At 35.3% G+C, this 19,209-nt stretch overlaps 1 protein-coding gene and 1 long non-coding RNA gene across 2 annotated transcripts in view; both read left to right on the forward strand.

Annotated features, from left to right (window-relative positions):
• The window catches only part of LOC125264075 (B-cell receptor CD22-like), a 31,923-nt gene extending 18,013 nt beyond the window's left edge, over positions 1-13,910 (forward strand). The window contains exons 5-6 of the mRNA XM_048183320.1: positions 2,999-3,340; positions 13,630-13,910. Of these exons, the coding sequence (XP_048039277.1) occupies positions 2,999-3,340; positions 13,630-13,910 (623 nt within the window). The remainder of the gene's footprint in view (positions 1-2,998; positions 3,341-13,629) is intronic.
• Positions 13,911-13,963: 53 nt separating this feature from the next.
• On the forward strand, positions 13,964-18,217 carry LOC125265657. Its single transcript, XR_007184329.1, has 3 exons — positions 13,964-14,272; positions 16,535-16,869; positions 17,765-18,217. It is a non-coding gene; the product is annotated as an uncharacterized LOC125265657 (long non-coding RNA).
• The last annotated feature ends 992 nt before the right edge of the window (positions 18,218-19,209 follow it).

A 19,209-nucleotide genomic window follows, 5' to 3' on the forward strand; every position in this document is an offset into this window, starting at 1 on the left:
TTACCACATTTGAAGAGGCTGACAAGGCTCTGTAAGAACATCCCTCACAATGGTGTATAAGTTGTACCCATGAGGCATAAAGAGCCACCCAAAATTGACCATTGACTGTTGACATACTATGGTGAAGGGATGGCCCATGAAACAGAGATTGTGCACACATGTTTTTCCTACTATGGTAAATTGCATAGAAAGTTTATGTTGAACATAACTCTGGATCACAGTGTCATATTTACAAAGGGACATGCTCATTTTGCACAGGCTCAAGCCATGCCCTAGCAACCATTTAGAGCACCCTAGCAACAAGTTTCATAGACTTCCATTCCATCCAATGGAATATCTTTGGATAGAAGTGTTATAGAATCATGAGGATGAGCTTGTTTGACTCGAGGCAGCAAACAGCCAATCACCTTCAACACTTCCTAGCCAATGCCCTAGCAACCACTGATAAGCACCCTAGCAACCCAAAAAGGGGTCTTAGAGGCATCGGGGTTGGTTTATATCACTCATAATGACAAGCAGCCTTGAGTATCATCACTGGCAGCCGCTTCCTAGCAACCAAACAGAGTATCCTAGCAACTGTTCAGCAATACCTGTATCTCTGCATCAGAATATTGTTGAGAGATTGGAGGTTTGGCTCTTTTGAATCATGTTAGCAAACATGACTTCCAACATGCTACACAAACTAGCAGTGAATAGCTACATGCTTATAATGATTAGCTAAGTGTTAAAGCATGCTAAAAACATGCTAAGAACTCTACAAATACTCCATAGTAACCAACTGTGACAACTACCAACAGCCTAGCAACACCATAGAAACCACCCAAAACACCACAGCAACAGTCTAGCAACCACCCAGAACACCGTAGCAACCACCTGGGATACTCTAGCAACAGCATAGCAACTGCCTAGTAACAACTCAGAACACCTTAGCAACTGCATAAGAACACTCTAGCAACTGCCCAGAACACCCCAGCAACCAACTAACAACTCCCTAGCAACCACACAGAACACCATAGCAACTGCCTTACAACTCCCTAGCAACCATCAGAACACCCTATAAGCAGCCAATAAGTAGTGCCATGACATAAATTCATAGCCACGCCCACTGTATAACAAAAATAACAAGCCATATCTCAGCACCAGAATATTGTAGAAACACTTTTTTTTTTTTTTTTTTTTTTTTTGACTCAGACTGGCAAGCAGTCTTTAAATATCACCCCATAAACTGTATAACACACCCTAGAAACCTTTTAGAGTAAGCCAGCAACCGTACAGACATAAATAAACCATATCTCAGCACCAGAACATGGTACAGACATGGTGGTTGTCTCTCCTGCAATCGTACAAACACTGTAGCATCTGTCCAGTGCCAGAAATGTTCATTCTAGCTCTCTGCTTGTGTTCAAAACAATATTTGAAGGAGCAAAACAGAATGAAACTGAATGGAGATCTGAAAATGCATTTTAAAGCTTAAGTATTTTTAACATTAAGTATAATCTTAAAAAAACATAACAGCCAGTGCTGATAAAACAGAGACACAACAGATAAAAATACTTCTGTGTTAATGGTCAATTACACTTCAAATTCATTTAATAACATTAAGTATCTTTTTATTGCTGCTTGGACTTGAAATCTTTGAGTTTTACAAATGCAGCTTTACTTTTCAGATGATCCTGTCATCGTTTTGTCCCTGATTATTAAAGTTTATCAACTGTCAATCACACATTAGAATAAATATTTATTTCAGCCAACCACGATCATCGACCTTCCTCTTTACTTGGCTACTTTACAGAACGAAATAAACATGAATGAAGACCAGAAAATATGTTGCAAGATACAGTATAGCTTACCGAAATCTGTATCACGTCTTAATCAGTTTAATCAGTTGTTGCAAACAATGTCACGTAACAATTATACCTCAGAAAAGCCATTCGTTGACCATAAACTTGATAGTCAGCAAGAAAAATAAAACAAACCATCTAAAACAAATCGAACTGAATTAGAAACTTAATTATGTAAGTATAAGTAATATATCTTTATTATTATAAAATGGACTTAAATTGGGTGCTCGCCTGTAATCAAACGTATGATTTTCATTTTATTCTTTTAACTCGCGCTCTGCTGCCACACTGGAGCGCACTCACCACTAACTGGACAGGGGTGGGAATTACAGTTACAAGTTACATCAGCCTCAGTGTAATATGTCAAAATGCACCCGGCCTTCAGATTTTTCCTGTCATTGCAAAAAAATTTTTCGTCATTGACGAAAATATTCGGTTAAGGCGACCTGCATCCAACACTCAAAGTTTCAACACTAGCTCACCTGAAAATAAACATTCTGTCCTCATTTAATCTTACTCATGTCCTCCAAATCAGTATTTTTTGGAGGTCAGTAGTTTTTCAGTAGTTTTTCAGTAGTTTTTCGTTAGAACATTTTTAATAATGTGCTGATTGCTGTTATAATGGATGAGATTCTGATCTTTCAGAGTTCAAAAAGAAAACAAAAGCACAATAAATGTATCATAAAATAAGTCCAGTGACTTTACGACAGAAATCATGAAGAGAAATTAGTCTCTATCATCCTGTCCAGAGACACAGTTTAGAAACAAAACACGCAGCCTCTGTTTACTGACAGTTTACAAACATCTCTGATCACTGATATTCTGCAGAAAAAGAAAGGGGAAAAATGCTGTCATTGTGAAAACTCTGCACATTATGACCAGAAAGAGAGAGAAAGTTCAGACTGTCCAGTTATTTCACAGACATACTGGATCATTTTACTGAGTATTATAGAAGAAAATAAACTTCAGATGTTCGAAGAAAAAAGAAATCACTCATCAAAGACAAAGGAGCAGGTGAACTAGTCATTACCTTTACTGGTGGAAATAAAATCAGTTTATACAGAATCTACAAGATTTTAAAGTTCTCAAGTGGAATTTGCATAATACCATTTAGTTGATAAAAAACAAAATATTAACACATTTGTTTTTCTTGTCAGATTTACCCACATCTACACTGACTGTGACACCAGACATATCTGTATTCACTGGAGAGAGAGTCAATCTGAAGTGTGTGATAGAGACTTACAGATCCTGGATCTGGAGAAATTACCAGATAAATGACTGGAGAGACTGGACACATGAGTGGAGATATGAGTGGTATAAAGGCATCAGATCCAGTGTGAAGTTACAGATGTCTGTGCGTTACACTGTAAACAGAGACACTCTCAGTATTGTTGGAGCTGTTACATCTGATCAGGATCAGTACTGGTGTAGAGGACTGAGAGATGGAAGACCAAACACATCACAATCAAGCTCTGCTGTTTCTCTCTCTGTGAAGGGTGAGTTGAACATCATTGTCCTTCTAAACTCACTCTACTATGAACACATATCCAGTCGAGAGACTGTGGTTTTGAATGGAAAACTATTTTAGCATATTATACTGTATTATACCTATTTTTAACATGTATTATACCTATTTTTAACATATTATGCCACAATAAATGATTCAAACTGTCACATGACCTCATCACATTAAAATTTAATTTGGCACTATTTTTACTTGATTAAATTATATAAATATTGTACAACCTGTTGTTTGAAAATAAAAGAATAAATATGCAGACTAGATATGAATATCAGTGTTTCATTTAGTTTTTACAAATAATTACAAACATTTTTGATGTATAAAATGTCTTGCATAGAAAACAGATGTTTTGTCTGTATTATGTGCACATTGAAGCTCCAACAGCAATATTATTTTGCTGATAATTTCAGCCTTATATATGTGTGCAATATAAAGTGTTTTAGGAGAAATGTAAGGTTCAAGTCTGAAAACCACAATTAACTTCAGCGTTCAAACTAGAGTACCTCAGGGATGATGTGTTTTTGTATGCAAAACCCCGAAGCGAGTTAGCATCGCCCCGAAGTCAGTGGATTTTTGCTAAATCGCCTGAAATAAGGTCTGTGGTTAACAAAGCCTCTAAATATTTTCACGTTTTGATCTGACATAAAACACACCAGTTATAAACTGCTTGTGATTTTTTTAAAAACATTTATTGTGTTTTAAAAAAACAGCGGTTTCTAAAAAGTTGCTAAAAGGGACTACTTCTTTTGGCAGGGACTTTAGACGTCATGACAAACAGGACATTTGGACAGAATTCCTCATGAAAAAGTGGATAAGTATTTGTACACAGCGCAGATCATACTCAGCGAGCATGTTTTTTTTTTAAATAAAGCTGGGGCCGTATTCACAAAACATCTTAAGGCTAAAAGTAGCTCCTAACTTGCCAATTTAGGAGAAACTCTTAAAAATAATGGGCGTGTCAGTCCTAATTTTAGGACTCCTAAATTTTTGCTCTAAGAGTATTTCACAAAGCATTTTAGCGCTAAAACTAGCTCCTAAGTCTGTGAAACGTTAGGAGTAGTCAAGAGGACTCCTAAATCACTACCCCGCTAGAAATTTTACGTTCCCAGAACATTCTCAGGACGTCCCCACTGGTGTTGAGTAACGTTCCCATTATGTTCACAGATGGTCACGATGTGGAGTTCTTTTAAGTTTTGGGGGACATTATTTGGTGGACCTTCAGGGAACATTCAAGACATTCTCTGAACGTTTAGGGAACCATACTTTATTTGGAAATGTTCTCAGAACGTCCCCGCTGCCCTTTTCAAAAACTTGACTAATAAAAGTGGCTGTTCAAACAAAAACTATTTTCACTTAAAGCTCTATACAGGTATTTTCATAATTAATATTTTGAAACCTTTTCTTTAAAATGCAAATCTCTTGCATTAAGTCATTAGCTGACAAAAACACACACATGAGCTAAATGTAACTGCTGTATCACTGCATCAGTAACTACACAGTTACTGTCTTTAAATAAAACAACATGCAGCAGAACATCAGTGCTTCTGGATCATCACTGACTGAAGCACAGGAGCTACCCTTCAGCACAATGGTGACACATAAAAAACAGATAACACAAACAACATTAAACAATAACAGGGGCTGTATTCACAAAACATTTTATCTTACCACTAAGAGTTCTCCTAAATAGCAGTAAAAGTTCTTAGCTAAGAGTTTTCTCTTAAAACCTATTCACAAAGCTGCTGAGACCAACTTTTACTAAGGAATAGACTGAAGTCTTAAGCTAAGAGTAAGGGCGGGGTTGACCTCGTTGCTATGGAGTATACACACAGTGATTGGCTGATGGTGGAGGAGTCAGCGATTTAATCATAGAAATATTGTAGAATGAGGTGTCATGTTTCCATATTAAAATAAAGGTTTAAAAATACAAATGTTGCCCTATTCAAATAAATGTTTTTTTAATAAAAATGTTCCCACAGTCAAAATAAAATGTTGACATATTTTTGCCATAAAGGTTTTAAAATGTAGGCTAAGTGTCACTAATTAAACTATCCAGTTAATTGTCCACCTCTTGGATGTCTGCATCTCAAGAGAATGCAGAATTCAACCGACAAATTATGTTTTATAAACAAAGTTTGGGAGAAACACATTCAAACGGTCTTTCTAATCAGCACGAGAAGAGGAATAAATACACAGATGAGATTATATATATATATATATATATATATATATATATATATATATATATATTTATTTTTTTTTTTTTTGCTCTATTCAATTATTTGTAAGTGTGAACCCATGTAAACCACTGCCACAGGTAATCAGACAATATTTATTTATTTATTTATTTGTTAAAGATTAATTTTTGGCATCTCATCATTGATTCAAATCTATAAATTAAATTTTTTTTATTGCATTGCATTTTATTGCATTTATGAAGAAAATGTTCAGCACCTAAGGCTCTATCCTCTATTCCCTCAATGGTTTTCAGTGTCTTTGTGTGGATTAGGACTGATTGTGATTTGGTCTTAGTGACTTAGGAGTCCTCTTGACTACTCCTAACGTTTCACAGATTTAGGAGCTAGTTTTAGCGCTAAAATGCTTTGTGAAATACTCTTAGAGCAAAAATTTAGGACTCCTAAAATTAGGACTGACACGGCCATTATTTTTAAGAGTTTCTCCTAAATCGGCAATTTGGGAGCTACTTTTAGCCTTAAGATGTTTTGTGAATACGGCCCCTGATCTCTCTAGATCTCTGCATCTTCACTTATTACAAACCAAATTTTACAGAACATTTGGGACATAAAACGTCCTCTTTTGGTTATGAAAGAGCTGCAGTTCAAGGTTCATTATATGATTTTAGGGGGACGTTCCAATTTGGTTTATTTTATGGTCACATAAGAACGTTACAATGAGGATATTTAGGACATTAAACTGAACATTGCTACATGGTCATCTAATAACGTTCTTGATATGAGTTTAGGGGAACGTTCTATTTTGGTTATTTTATGGTCGCGCAAGAACGTTACAAAGAGGACATTTGGGAAGTTAACAGAACGTCCTATAGTGATAGTCCCCTAAACATTCCCAGAACATCCTGAATGTTCCCTGAAGATCCACCAAATAACGTTCCCCAAACCTTAAAAGAACTCCACATCGTGACCATCTCTAAACGTTCTGGGAACGTTACTAGACAATGTTCTTAATACCAGTGGACGTTCTGAGAATGTTCTGGGAACGTAAAATTTTTAGCAGGACAACCTCCCACATAGAAGGCAACGTTCTCAGGACCTTGCGCAACGTTCCCTAAAAGTTCCCAAAAGGTGATGAAAATTCTGAACCTTTACAGAACATTCGGGACGTTCCTTAAACGTCTTCTTTTGGTAACGAAAGTGCTGCAGTTCAAGGTTCCTTATATGACTTTAGGGGGACGTTCTCTTTTGGTTATTCTATGGTCAAAAAAGAACGTTACACTGTAAAATGTAATTAGTTGAGTTTACTTAGAAAGCTTAATTAAACTGTTGGGTTTACATAAAAAACTTAAGGAAACCGATTGCCTTAAATTTAGCAAGTAAGTTAACTCATTATTTTGAATTGATAAAACTAGCTACCACACAGTACAGAGTACTTAGAAATCTTGAGGATTCACTGTAAAATGTAATTAGTTGAGTTTACTTAGAAAGCTTAATTAAACTGTTGGGTTTAGCTACCACACAGTACAGAGTACTTAGAAATCTTGAGGATTGGTAATTCAATTTTACAAATTGAGTACTTAGTTCAGTCATGTTAAAAATCTTGTTCACATTATGTAGAAACTGCCTTAAATTTCTCAAGCATTTTTTACTCAAAGTTGCAACAATGGACCATACATTTATTTGTATTTATTAAACTGGAGATACTGTTGAAAATAATAAAGTTTGATGTCACCATCATGGTGGAAAGTGTTTGCTTTAGTTGGGCTCTTGACCTTGACTTTTAACATTAGTGTTTCTCTGGCTGTTGTAACTCAGTGTTTGTAAGACACAGCTGTTATGGTGAAAAAAGCCAAAAGAAATACTGGGATTGATCTATTGCATCTTTCCTGATGATATCATTGAATACCCACAGGTTTAATCCTGAGGTTTATACTTAATCAAAAGTGTGGTTTGTCATTAAAAACAAATAAGTATTTTTTTAATAATATTAAGTATTTATCTAATAATAAAACTATAGCAAGAGACGGAGCACTGTTGAAATCATATTTTTAATATGTTAGTCAAAAAACATTTTGGACTATATAGACACACGGAGATATCAAGAATCAGTGGTACAGATCCAACAGATCAATCCCAGTATTTCTTTTGGCTTTTTTCACCATAACAGCTGTGTCTTACAAAGACTGAGTTATGACAGCCAGAGAAACACTAATGTTAAAAGTCAAGGTCAAGAGCCCAACTAAAGCAAACACTTTCCACCATGATGGTGACATCAAACTTTATTATTTTCAACAGTATCTCCAGTTTAATAAATACAAATAAATGTATGGTCCATTGTTGCAACTTTGAGTAAAAAATGCTTGAGAAATTTAAGACAGTTTCTACATAATGTGAACAAGATTTTTAACATGACTGAACTAAGTACTCAATTTGTAAAATTGAATTACCAATCCTCAAGATTTCTAAGTACTCTGTACTGTGTGGTAGCTAAACCCAACAGTTTAATTAAGCTTTCTAAGTAAACTCAACTAATTACATTTTACAGTGAATCCTCAAGATTTCTAAGTACTCTGTACTGTGTGGTAGCTAGTTTTATCAATTCAAAATGATGAGTTAACTTACTTGCTAAATTTAAGGCAATCGGTTTCCGTAAGTTTATTTTATGTAAACCCAACAGTTTAATTAAGCTTTCTAAGTAAACTACACTAATTACAAAAAAATTACATTTTACAGTGTACAAATAGGAGATTTGGGACATTAACAGAATGTTCCCACATGGTCCTCTGTTGGTCATTTAATTACGTTCCCGATATGACTTCAGGGGGACGTTCTATTTTGGTTATTTTATGGTCATGCAAGAACGATGTGGAGTTCTTTTAAGGTTTGGGGAACGTTATTTGGTGGACCTTTAGGGAACATTCAGGACGTGTTTAGGGGACTATCACTATAGGACGTTCTGTTAACTTCCCAAATGTCCTCTTTGTAACGTTCTCGTGCGACCATAAAATAACCAAAATAAAATGTTCCCCTAAACTCATATCGGGAGCGTTATTAAATGACCAACAAAAAACCATGTAGCAACGTTCAGTTAATGTCCTAAATACCTAAATACCTAATATATATTGTAACGTTCTTGTGTGAGCATAAAATTAACCAAATTGGAACGTCCCCCTAAAATCATATAAGGAACCTTAAACTGCAGCACTTTCATTACCAAAAGAGGACGTTTTATGTCCCAAATGTTCTGTAAAGTTTTAGAATTTTTGTCACCTTTAGAGAACTTTTAGACAAAGTTGCACAAGGTCAAGAGAATGTCGCCGGCTGTGTGGGTGTTTTATACAAAATAATAAAGTTTGAAGTCACCGTTATAGAGAAGAGCATTTGCTTTAGATGGGCTCTTGATTCTTGACATTTTTAACATTTGATTTTCTTTGGCTGCTTTAACTGTGTTCTCAAAACACATTAGTTATAGCAAAAGAAAGCAGGAGAAAGTCTGATCAGATGAATTTGGTTGTTTTGTGCTGGTGATGCAATCATCATGGAGTGTCCTGATTCATTGATCATCACCAAAATCTAAACTGAGTGTATTAAATTGCATTTTTGCATTAATTAAAGGTGTTTTTACCCCCTTTTTTATAGGTTTTTTATACATTATGCAGAGTTTTGAGCAGTGCCTTTTAGACTCACACAGACATCATGAATCAGCGTATGATCCTCAGCGATGGTGACACTAAAATATCTTTTTTGTAGCTTGTTTTGTGATGTTCAGTGTTTATCTGAAAATTTTGTCACCATTGTTGAGGATCATATGCAGAATCTTGATGTCTGTGTGAATCTACATGATACTGTCTGAATAATTTCTGCATAAGGATAAAAACTTTCATAATCTCAAAGTAGGACAGGTTCTCCTGCATTATGTCTAGATGAATGATCACACAATATTCAATGATTTGTGAACAAGACCACTGTATGACTTTATGTCATCATCAATAATCCAAACCAATTTGATCAGACTTTAATTTTCTCACAATTTTTTATTGTACAAAATGCTTTAGAAAAACACAGTTACAACAATTGGAGAAAAACTAAAGTCAAATTGTCAAGGGTCAGGAGCCCAACTAAAACAAGCGCTTACCTCCATAACGGTGACATTTATAAATTTTGATAAAACATCTACACCTCATTAAGAAGATGTGTATGAAAGAAACAAAGAAACAAAAACTTTTATTAGTCAATTTAGCTCTAATTTTCAATTCATGTTTTTGAAAAGGGCAGCAGGGACGTTCTGAGAACATTTCTAAATAAAGTGTGGTTCCCTAAACGTTCAGAGAACGTCTTGAATGTTCCCTGAAGGTCCGCCAAATAACGTCCCCCAAACCTTTAAAGAACTCCACATCGTGACCGTCTCTGAACATAATGGGAACGTTACTCAACACCAGTGGGGACGTTCTGAGAATGTTCTGGGAACGTAAAATTTCTAGCGGGGTAACCTGTCACCTAGTAACGTTCCCAGAACGTTCAGAGACGGTCACGATGTGGAGTTCTTTTAAGGTTTGGGGAAAGTTATTTGGTGGACCTTCAGGGAACATTCAGGACGTTCTGGGAATGTTGAGGGGACTATCACTATAGGACGTTTATGGAGTCAAATTAATGCCTTAAAGTTTTGCACAAAAATAAAGTTTTGCAAAACAAAAAAAAGAATTGAGCAATAAAAAAATGTTTTGCAAACAAAAATAAAGAATTGCAAAGGAAAAATAAAGTATTGAGCAGAAAAAAAATAAGTTTTGCAAGCAAAAATAATAAATTGCAAAATAAAATAACGTAGTGCAAAAATAAAAATATAATCAATTACAAAAATCAATGACAGCTGTAATCCTATTTTATCTTTGCCACATATTTTTCATGCTCAAACCTACTAAATCATTTGCAACGCTCATTTTATTCTGCGTTTCAGTCAAGCGTGCGCTCACGATACCGGCTTTCGTTTGCGCTGCACTGTTCTGTGCGGTTCTCTTTATGGCACTGGTTTGACGTGGGGGTGGAGTCAAGAAACGGGGGCACGCCCCGCGAAACACGTCATCGGCAGGAGACGCAGATCGCAACAGAACAGATCAAGCATAGAGACAGAGCGCATTTATCATAATCTGAAAACCATGCCCACCGGGGGAAAAACAATCCAACCGTCTCCATTGACTTTGTAATGCATGAGGCTGCCTCCTTGTCTTTTCTGACTCATTAGAAAAAAACAGAACAATGCCTAAAAGCTGCTGTGTGACAAGGTGTACAGCTAACAAGCTAAAAAACCCAGAAATAAGTTTTTATAAGCTGTCGACCCCAAAAAACGAATGTTTAAGGACACAAAAGTGGATACAGGCAGTGAGACAGAGCACAACAGGTCATATTACTATAAGAAATGCATTGGAGGGGGTCGTAATTGGCGACAACATATGCTAAACAAACCAACAAAAACAAACCATTCATTATTTTTAACCATGTCAAAGAATTATTTCACCTGTCGCTGATTACGTTCCCCTCCAATGCATTTCGCGGGGGCGTGCCCCCGTTTCTTGACTCCACCCCACGTCAATCCAGTGCCATAAAGAGATCCGCACAGAAAAGTGCAGCGCAAAAGAAAACCGGTATCGTGAGCGCACGCTTGACTGAAACGCAGAATAAAATGAGCGTTGCAAATGATTTAGTAGGTTTGAGCATGAAAAATATGTGGCAAAGATAAAATAGGATTACAGCTGTCATTGATTTTTGTAATTGATTATATTTTTATTTTTGCACTACTTTATTTTATTTTGCAATTTATTATTTTTGTTTGCAAAACTTATTTTTTTCTGCTCAATACTTTATTTTTCCTTTGCAATTCTTTATTTTTGTTTGCAAAACATTTTTTTATTGCTCAATTCTTTTTTGTGTTTTGCAAAACTTTATTTTTGTGCAAAACTTTAAGGCATTAATTTGACTCCATAGACGTTCTGTTAACTTCCCAAATGTCCTCTTTGTAACATTCATGCATGACCATAAAATAACCAAAATGGAACGTTATTAAATGATCAACAGAGGACCGTGTGGGAACGTTCTGTTAATGTCCCAAATATTCTCTTTGTAACGTTCTTTTTTTGACCATAAAATAACCAAAATGGAACGTCCCCCTAAAGTCATATAAGGAACCTTGAACTGCAGCACTTTCATTACATTCATTATATATATATACTAGTTTAATTAGTGACACTTAGCCTATATTTTAAAACCTTTATGGCAACAATATGGCAACATTTTATTTTGAATAGGGCAACATTTGTATTTTTAAACCTTTATTTTAATATGGAAACATGACACCTCATTCTACAATGTTTCTATGATTAAATCGCTGACTCCTCCCCCATCAGCCAATCACTGTGTGTATACTCCATAGCAACGAGGTCAACCCCGCCCTTACTCTTAGCTTAAGACTTCAGTCTATTCCTTAGTAAAAGTTGGTCTCAGCAGCTTTGTTAATAGGTTTTAAGAGAAAACTCTTAGCTAAGAACTTTTACTGCTATTTAGGAGAACTCTTAGTAGTAAGATAAAATGTTTTGTGAATACGGCCCCTGGTTTTTAAATAAAGTCTGAGGAAGCTTGATGGTGGTGACGTTGATCCGCGACATTGGTGTGCTGTAGTCCGTTTATAGCTGTTAGCTTTTTATGTCTGACGACTTTAGGCTTCAAAATGTATAAATGTTGTGTTAACTTGTAAAGATTATCTTGATAGACAAAACGTGTAAGTGTAACCCTTTGTTAAACACAGAACTTATTTTTTGCGATTTTCCAAAAGTGTATGGGAAAAATGCATAGGGTTTTGATCAAGAGAAACCTGTGCGCCGCTAACTTCCGGGTTGGCCAACAAAAACACGTAATTTGTAAGGTACTCTATAGATGACCACTTTCCTTTTGTTCTTATTATTCTTTTATTTATCTGCATACAAAATTGTGATTCCTTAGTCCTTTTTTGCAAATATTTAACCTATAACAAAAATAAAGTGACAGAAGCATAGACTGCAGGATTAATTTACCGTCCCATAAACCCTGAACTCCACTGATTAACTTAAACCTTTCTCACTTGTGGTTATCGGTTCCAGAATTCCCACTGGGAGTAAGTTCAGTTAACTCAGAGATCATGGTGAACACACAAAGACATTCTCAATCTCAGCAAATTAAGCATCAAATCCTGGAGTCACCCGGTGTGTCTCATATCGAAAGCTGAACGTCATGTGGCTGTTTCATTTCAGTAAACTGACCACTACATTCCATATAAGGAAGCTACAGTAATTTACAGTTCACTAGGAACAATGGTAAATTTTTTAATGGTTACTGTCCTGAAATAAGACATCCTTTATGACATATGCAGCCGACAATTGCATCATCCGGAGGACACATCCTTCGAAATGAGACACATCTCCATGGAAACGGACGCTAAGAAGCAGCGTGTCGTACTTCTCCTTTCAATCTGCAATTTACATCCTTAGTGCAGATTGTCGCCTAGTGGACAGTTGTGCAATCATTATATTTTTTTTATTACTGATTAAACTATTATATTACTGTGCACACAAATTATATTATTTTTGATGTTTTCAATCAATTAAAAAAGAAAGACTGACTGAACTAAAAAACAGTCTGTGTTTGCAAAGATAATATGGCTGAATAAGGTTTTTAAAATATATGTAGTCTTTTTGCTTGTTGCATTTGTTGATATTTATCATTTTAATAAAAAAGCTAAAAAGTTGAGATTATCCACTTAATTATCCATAAACTTACCTCAGGTCTGTCACATAACCTGCTTAATGCTCTGAACTATAACTAATATTCCTGGGACCCAAAACTTTAGCATTATTCTTTGAAAGCACTGGAATTTCCTTCTCAAATCTAGACTATATTTTTGCTATTCTGTTTATTGTCACTGGTGGGACCAGCATTTCCCTTTAATTAAAAATAAATTACTGTATAAAACATAAGAATACTGAAGAATATGGCCAGTAACACCTGTAAATGAACTCAACACTGAATCACTGTACACTTACAGATAAACCAAAGCCAATTCTGACTGTACGTCCCCAGAGTTCAGTGTTCACTGGAGACACAGTTACTCTCAGCTGTGATGTGGGACAGTCAACTGGATGGACTTTTCTCTGGAGGAAAGGCTCAGACCCTGAATTCACTGGTCATTCAACTATATCAGTCAGTTCTGTGAGAGTCTCTGATGGAGAAACATACCAGTGCAGAGCAGAGAGAGGAAAATACTACACAGAGCTCAGTGATACAATTAAGATAACAGTGAGAGGCAAGTGCTCTTTCACTTTGTAGATTTTTCAATGAAAGTTAATGTTGAGTTTTAAAAAATTCAAATATGAATTGTGTTGTTTGCTCTTTTCACAGATAGACCCAAACCTGTAGTGCGTGTTCAGCCTGATGTTTGTGTGTTCAGAGGAGAGATGGTCACTTTCACATGTGACATACAGGAGACAGGAGTCTGGCAGTACAACTGGTATAAAAATCGAGATTACAGCAGATAAAAGACCAGATCTATTACAGCAGAGGACAAGACCAGAACTATAAAATCACATATGTGGATTGGTTTCATGCTGGTGTGTACAGCTGTAGAGGAACCCAGACTAAAGCCCCACAGTACTCACAGTTCAGTGACGGAGTTACACTGACAGTATCAGGTGAGTGTGTTCATTCATCTTTTCATTACATCGCTTTAACCCAAAGACACTGAGTAGAAAACGAGGCAAAATTTAGCTTACTTTACTTACACCTATCATAGTCAGATTATGTTATAGTTAAGCATCTGCAAACAGCTGTGAGTGACAGAGAACACAAGGCTGATTAGGATCACAGATTCTTCAGAGTACATCATCTATATCCTCCAGACATGTTCAGTTCGTTCCAGTGATCTGCTGCCCTTCAGATGATCTGCAGATGAATGAAACCGTCAGTGGGAGACTTGATCACCTCAGTCAGAACGAGTCAGGATAGAAATTATATTATGGAGCCACAATTTATCTGTTGTGGAGTGTTGTCGAAGCTAGTGGAAATAAAGACAGTTTATAAAGAATCTACAAGATTTTAATGTTTTCAGCAGAATTTCCATTAGTTGATATAAACAAAATATTAACACATTTGTGACCCGATCTGGCGAAATGAGTCGGAAGTCGCAACGTTCTATTTTAAGATATGGGCCGATAATGTGGAAAAACATTTTTTTTTTTTAAGCTAATTTCAAAGAACAGACTTTCAAGAATAATCTCCCAAAGTTTCGTAGTCCAGATAATTGAGTAAAGGTATTTAAATGGCTATTAAATTTGACATGGTTTTACTAAATTCGCTGGAAATTAACTTCTCAACTCCTCTCGTCACTTATGAGCATTTCCCGGTATCCCCTGAAACGTCATTATCTCTGCTCTACAAATATGGTGTTACACGTTGTATAGAACCAATCAAAAAGCTTAGAAATGTAAACATACTGACCTAAACGATGATTTTTAACAATGGGAAGCCTCGTTTCGACTGACAGGCACGCGATCGGTCCAGCCATCCTCCTGTCAGACTAGCGCGCCTTATAAAATAAAACTCCCATTTGCGTGTCTCTCTTTAAAAGCCAATAAAAATTCAATCCATATAGGTAGCACAAAAATTCTTTTTGCATACAAAACCAAAGACTTTAAACTTTAATATCAAGCCTCCAACATCCTTCTGTTGTGTTGTTTTCACCCTCTAATGAGTCTGAGTAATATGCGTTTACAACAAAAATAGCACAGCAGCTAACTGAATACAAGTATGTATATTTCACATGCTCATAACTTCATGAAAAATGCACAGATCATAAAAATCGCACATCAATATTTAATGCAGATTCTCAAGATTAAAATGAATCCAAAAATCAATATAATATATTGCGTTGATCACAAGATATTACTCACGGAATGATTTAACATACTTGGCTAAAAACATGTCTATCATCTCTCCTGGATGCAGTGTGTATCCAATGTTCCCGGACCCATCCATGTTCGTTTTCCAACGTGGAATAACACATAATAGATATCATTTTAAAGCTTAGAATCTCATCTCTTTAATGCATCTAACCATTTTGAAAAACTCCTAACGAGTGCTGAGAAGCTCCTCTAAACCGGAGTTTACCGCCCGTTGGCGCCACCTGGCTGCGGAAAAAATGAACAACAATTTTTCAAACTATTCTTTATAATATCACCACGAAATTTGAACCAGATGCAGCTCACATATAGGAGAGCATCACCAAAAAGAATTTTTTAGCGATCTTATTGTGTTCCTGAGTTTTTCCATGTCAAATAAAAAAAGAAAAATTATTTAAAAAAAATTATATATATTTTTTGTCTTTTATCAGCTGTTTGTCAGCAAGATAATGTCCAAATGTAATGTAATTTATATTTTCTTAAATTTTAAAATGTTTTCTATCAAATGATACCTACCTTTAGACTCTCCTTGCTAGAGTTTTGGAGTTATGAGTCTTTACTTTTGTGTGTGTCGCTCAGAAAAAAAAAAAAAAAAAAAAAAAGAACTCTAAAAAGCCTTCAGGTCTTAAAGGGTTAATTCAAATAAATACTTTAAAATAATTTGAGCTTCAGCCTGGTTTAATAGCATTTATATATATATATATATATAAATGTCTTTGGTCAAATTAAGCTGTAAAATAAATAGTTTATCCCTTTAAATGCAATGGATTTTGAAAGATATCAACAAAAAAACGGGCAAAAAACTTTAAAAGCGATTTTCTCAGGTTTTCAATTGGAAAAAGAGGGCAGACGACCATAATTAAAATGGGTATATCTTTAAAACCATTCAAGGTATGACTTTGACTAGGATATCATTTTAAAGCTTATTGTCTCATCTTTCCATTGATACCAAAATCTCAATTTTGAAATTTGGGTCACATTTATGTTTCTTCATAGATTCACCCATATATACACTGACTGTGACACCAGACAGATCTGTATTCACTGGAGAGACAGTCAGTCTGAAGTGTGTGATAGAGACTTACAGTAACTGGATCTGGAGAAATTACCAGACATATGACAGGAGAGAATGGACACTTGAGTGGAAATATAAGTGGTATAAAGGCAGCAAAGACAGTGTGTTACAGAAGTCTGTGCATTACACTGTAAACGGAGACACTCTCAGTATTGTTGGAGCTGTTACATCTGATCAGGGTCAGTACTGGTGTAGAGGACTGAGAGATGGAAGACCAAACTCATCACAATCAGCTCAGTTTCTCTCTCTGTGAAGGGTGAGTTGAACATCATTGTCCTCATGAACTCTCTCTACTGTGAACACATATCCAATTTCGAGACTGTGGTTTTGTTCAGAATTGAAAATATTGTACTGCTTACTGAATTCAGCATATTATACTGTATTATACCTATCTCTTAATAGTATGTTAAACAGATCATATTATGCCACAATGATTCAAACTGTCACATGACCTCATCACATTACAAGTTTAATTTGGCACTATTTTTTACTTGATTAAATTATATAAATATTGTACAACCTGCAGTTGTGTGAATACAAAAGAATAAACATACATACTAGAAATTAATATCAGTGTTTCATTTTTATTTTATTTATTTATTTATTTTTTACCAATAATTACAAGCATTTTTGATGTACTTAAAACAAAAATGAAATGTCTTGCATAGAAAACAGAAGTTTTGTCTGCATTATGTACTCATTGAAGCTCCAACAGCAATATTCTTTTGTTAATAATTTCAGCCTTGTGTGTGATATATTTTTAGAAGTGTTTTAAGAGAAATGTCAGGTTCAAGTCTGAAAATCTTGGTTAACTTCATTAATGATCATCTGCTGCTGAATGAAACGGTCAGAGGGAGACATGATCATCTCAGTCAGAACAATGTCAGGATATAAATGTTATGGACCCACAGTTTATCTGTTGTTGAGTGTCATCGAAGCAGTTTTTCAGACTAGAATACTGAGGATGTGACGGAGCCGGAGCCTCCTCAAAACACATGAGAAAACTAATGACAGTACAAAAGCAACCAGAATATATGATATTAAATATGAGATAAAATAATGTATAAACTACATTGTTTTGTAAAACATTTACAGAATAGTTTTCCCTGAAAGAGCTGTTTGATTCCCTTTATGTTTCCCTTTCTTCACAGATTTACCCACACCTACACTGACTGTGACTCCATACAGATCTGTATTCACTGGAGAGAGAGTCAATCTGAAGTGTGTGATAAACTCTGATCGCAGTGACTGGAGATATGAGTGGAATAAAGACAGTTCAATGTTACAGACGTCTGAGCGTTACACTGTAAACAGAGACACTCTCAGTATTGTTAAAGCTGTAGTGTCTGATCAGGTTCAGTACACGTGTAAAGGACATATAGATGGAAGATCAGTTTCATCACAATCAAGCTCTGTTTCTCTCTCTGTGAAGGGTGAGTTTAACATCACTGTGCTCATAAACTCTCTCTACATGATCATGATCACAGCCAATCAAGAGTCTTTTTTTCATTCACACTGATGATAAAAAATGCTTCAAATTTAAAATGCATTTTTTACTTGAAGTGTGACCTTAAAAATACAACATTCATGGCAAGAGTTCTGATAAAACAGACATGACACAACAGCTAAATCCGTCTCACACATGTGAACACAGACCTGAACAACAACAGAAATGTGTTAATGGCTGCTCATTACACTTTAATTCTATCCATTCCATAACATTAAAGTTTTTTTTTATTAACCTTAAAACATCTTTCCATTCCATTTTTTTTTTGCTGCTCGCACTTTAAGAATCTGTGAGTCTTTATACAAAGGCAGCTTTGCTTTGCTTTTCAGGCGATCTTGTCATCATTTTGTACCTGATTATGGATTTACAGTTCATCAAACATTAGATTTAAGATTTATTTTATCAGACACAATGAAAATTCAGTCATCATTTAATCACCTTCATTCTTCACTAGAACAAAATGTTGTTGCTGTTGTTTTGCTTGTTTTTGTTTTTTTAGCTATGTGTTGATCGCTATTATAATGAAAGAAATGGTCAAAAATGGCTCAAAAAGAAGAGTATTTTAGTCTAAATCACATCAGAAAGTCCTTCTTAACTTGGTGATGGTCACGAGTAACTAGTTCTGAGCAAAACCAAAACATTACTGTCCAGAGACAAAATTACATATTGATTCACAGAGACGAATATCTGCTAAAACAATATGGCTGTCGCTGTCAAAACTCTGCACTTTGTACGTGACCAGAAACATACATTGTAGCTCAGACACAGAAAGTTCAGACTGTCCAGTTATTTCACAGCAGACATACAGGATCATTTTACTGAGTATTACAGAGGAAAAGAAATTCATTCTTATAGTCTAGATATGAATGTAAATATTTTATTTAGTTTTTACTTTTTACTAATAATTACAAACATTTTTAATGTAGTTCATATTTAGATCTGTTTAATGCTATAATCTAAAATCTGTATTTCAACACTTAGTCTCTTCTGTATCCACTGTTGCAGATAAATACTCAATGATTTGTCAAACACAAGTGAACTCTGACTCTTGAGGATCTGAATCTGTTCTTGTTCTCCTGCAGATCTAAA

This window comes from Megalobrama amblycephala, linkage group LG3, assembly GCF_018812025.1.
Source record: "Megalobrama amblycephala isolate DHTTF-2021 linkage group LG3, ASM1881202v1, whole genome shotgun sequence".
In the NCBI taxonomy this organism is placed as follows: domain Eukaryota; kingdom Metazoa; phylum Chordata; class Actinopteri; order Cypriniformes; family Xenocyprididae; genus Megalobrama; species Megalobrama amblycephala.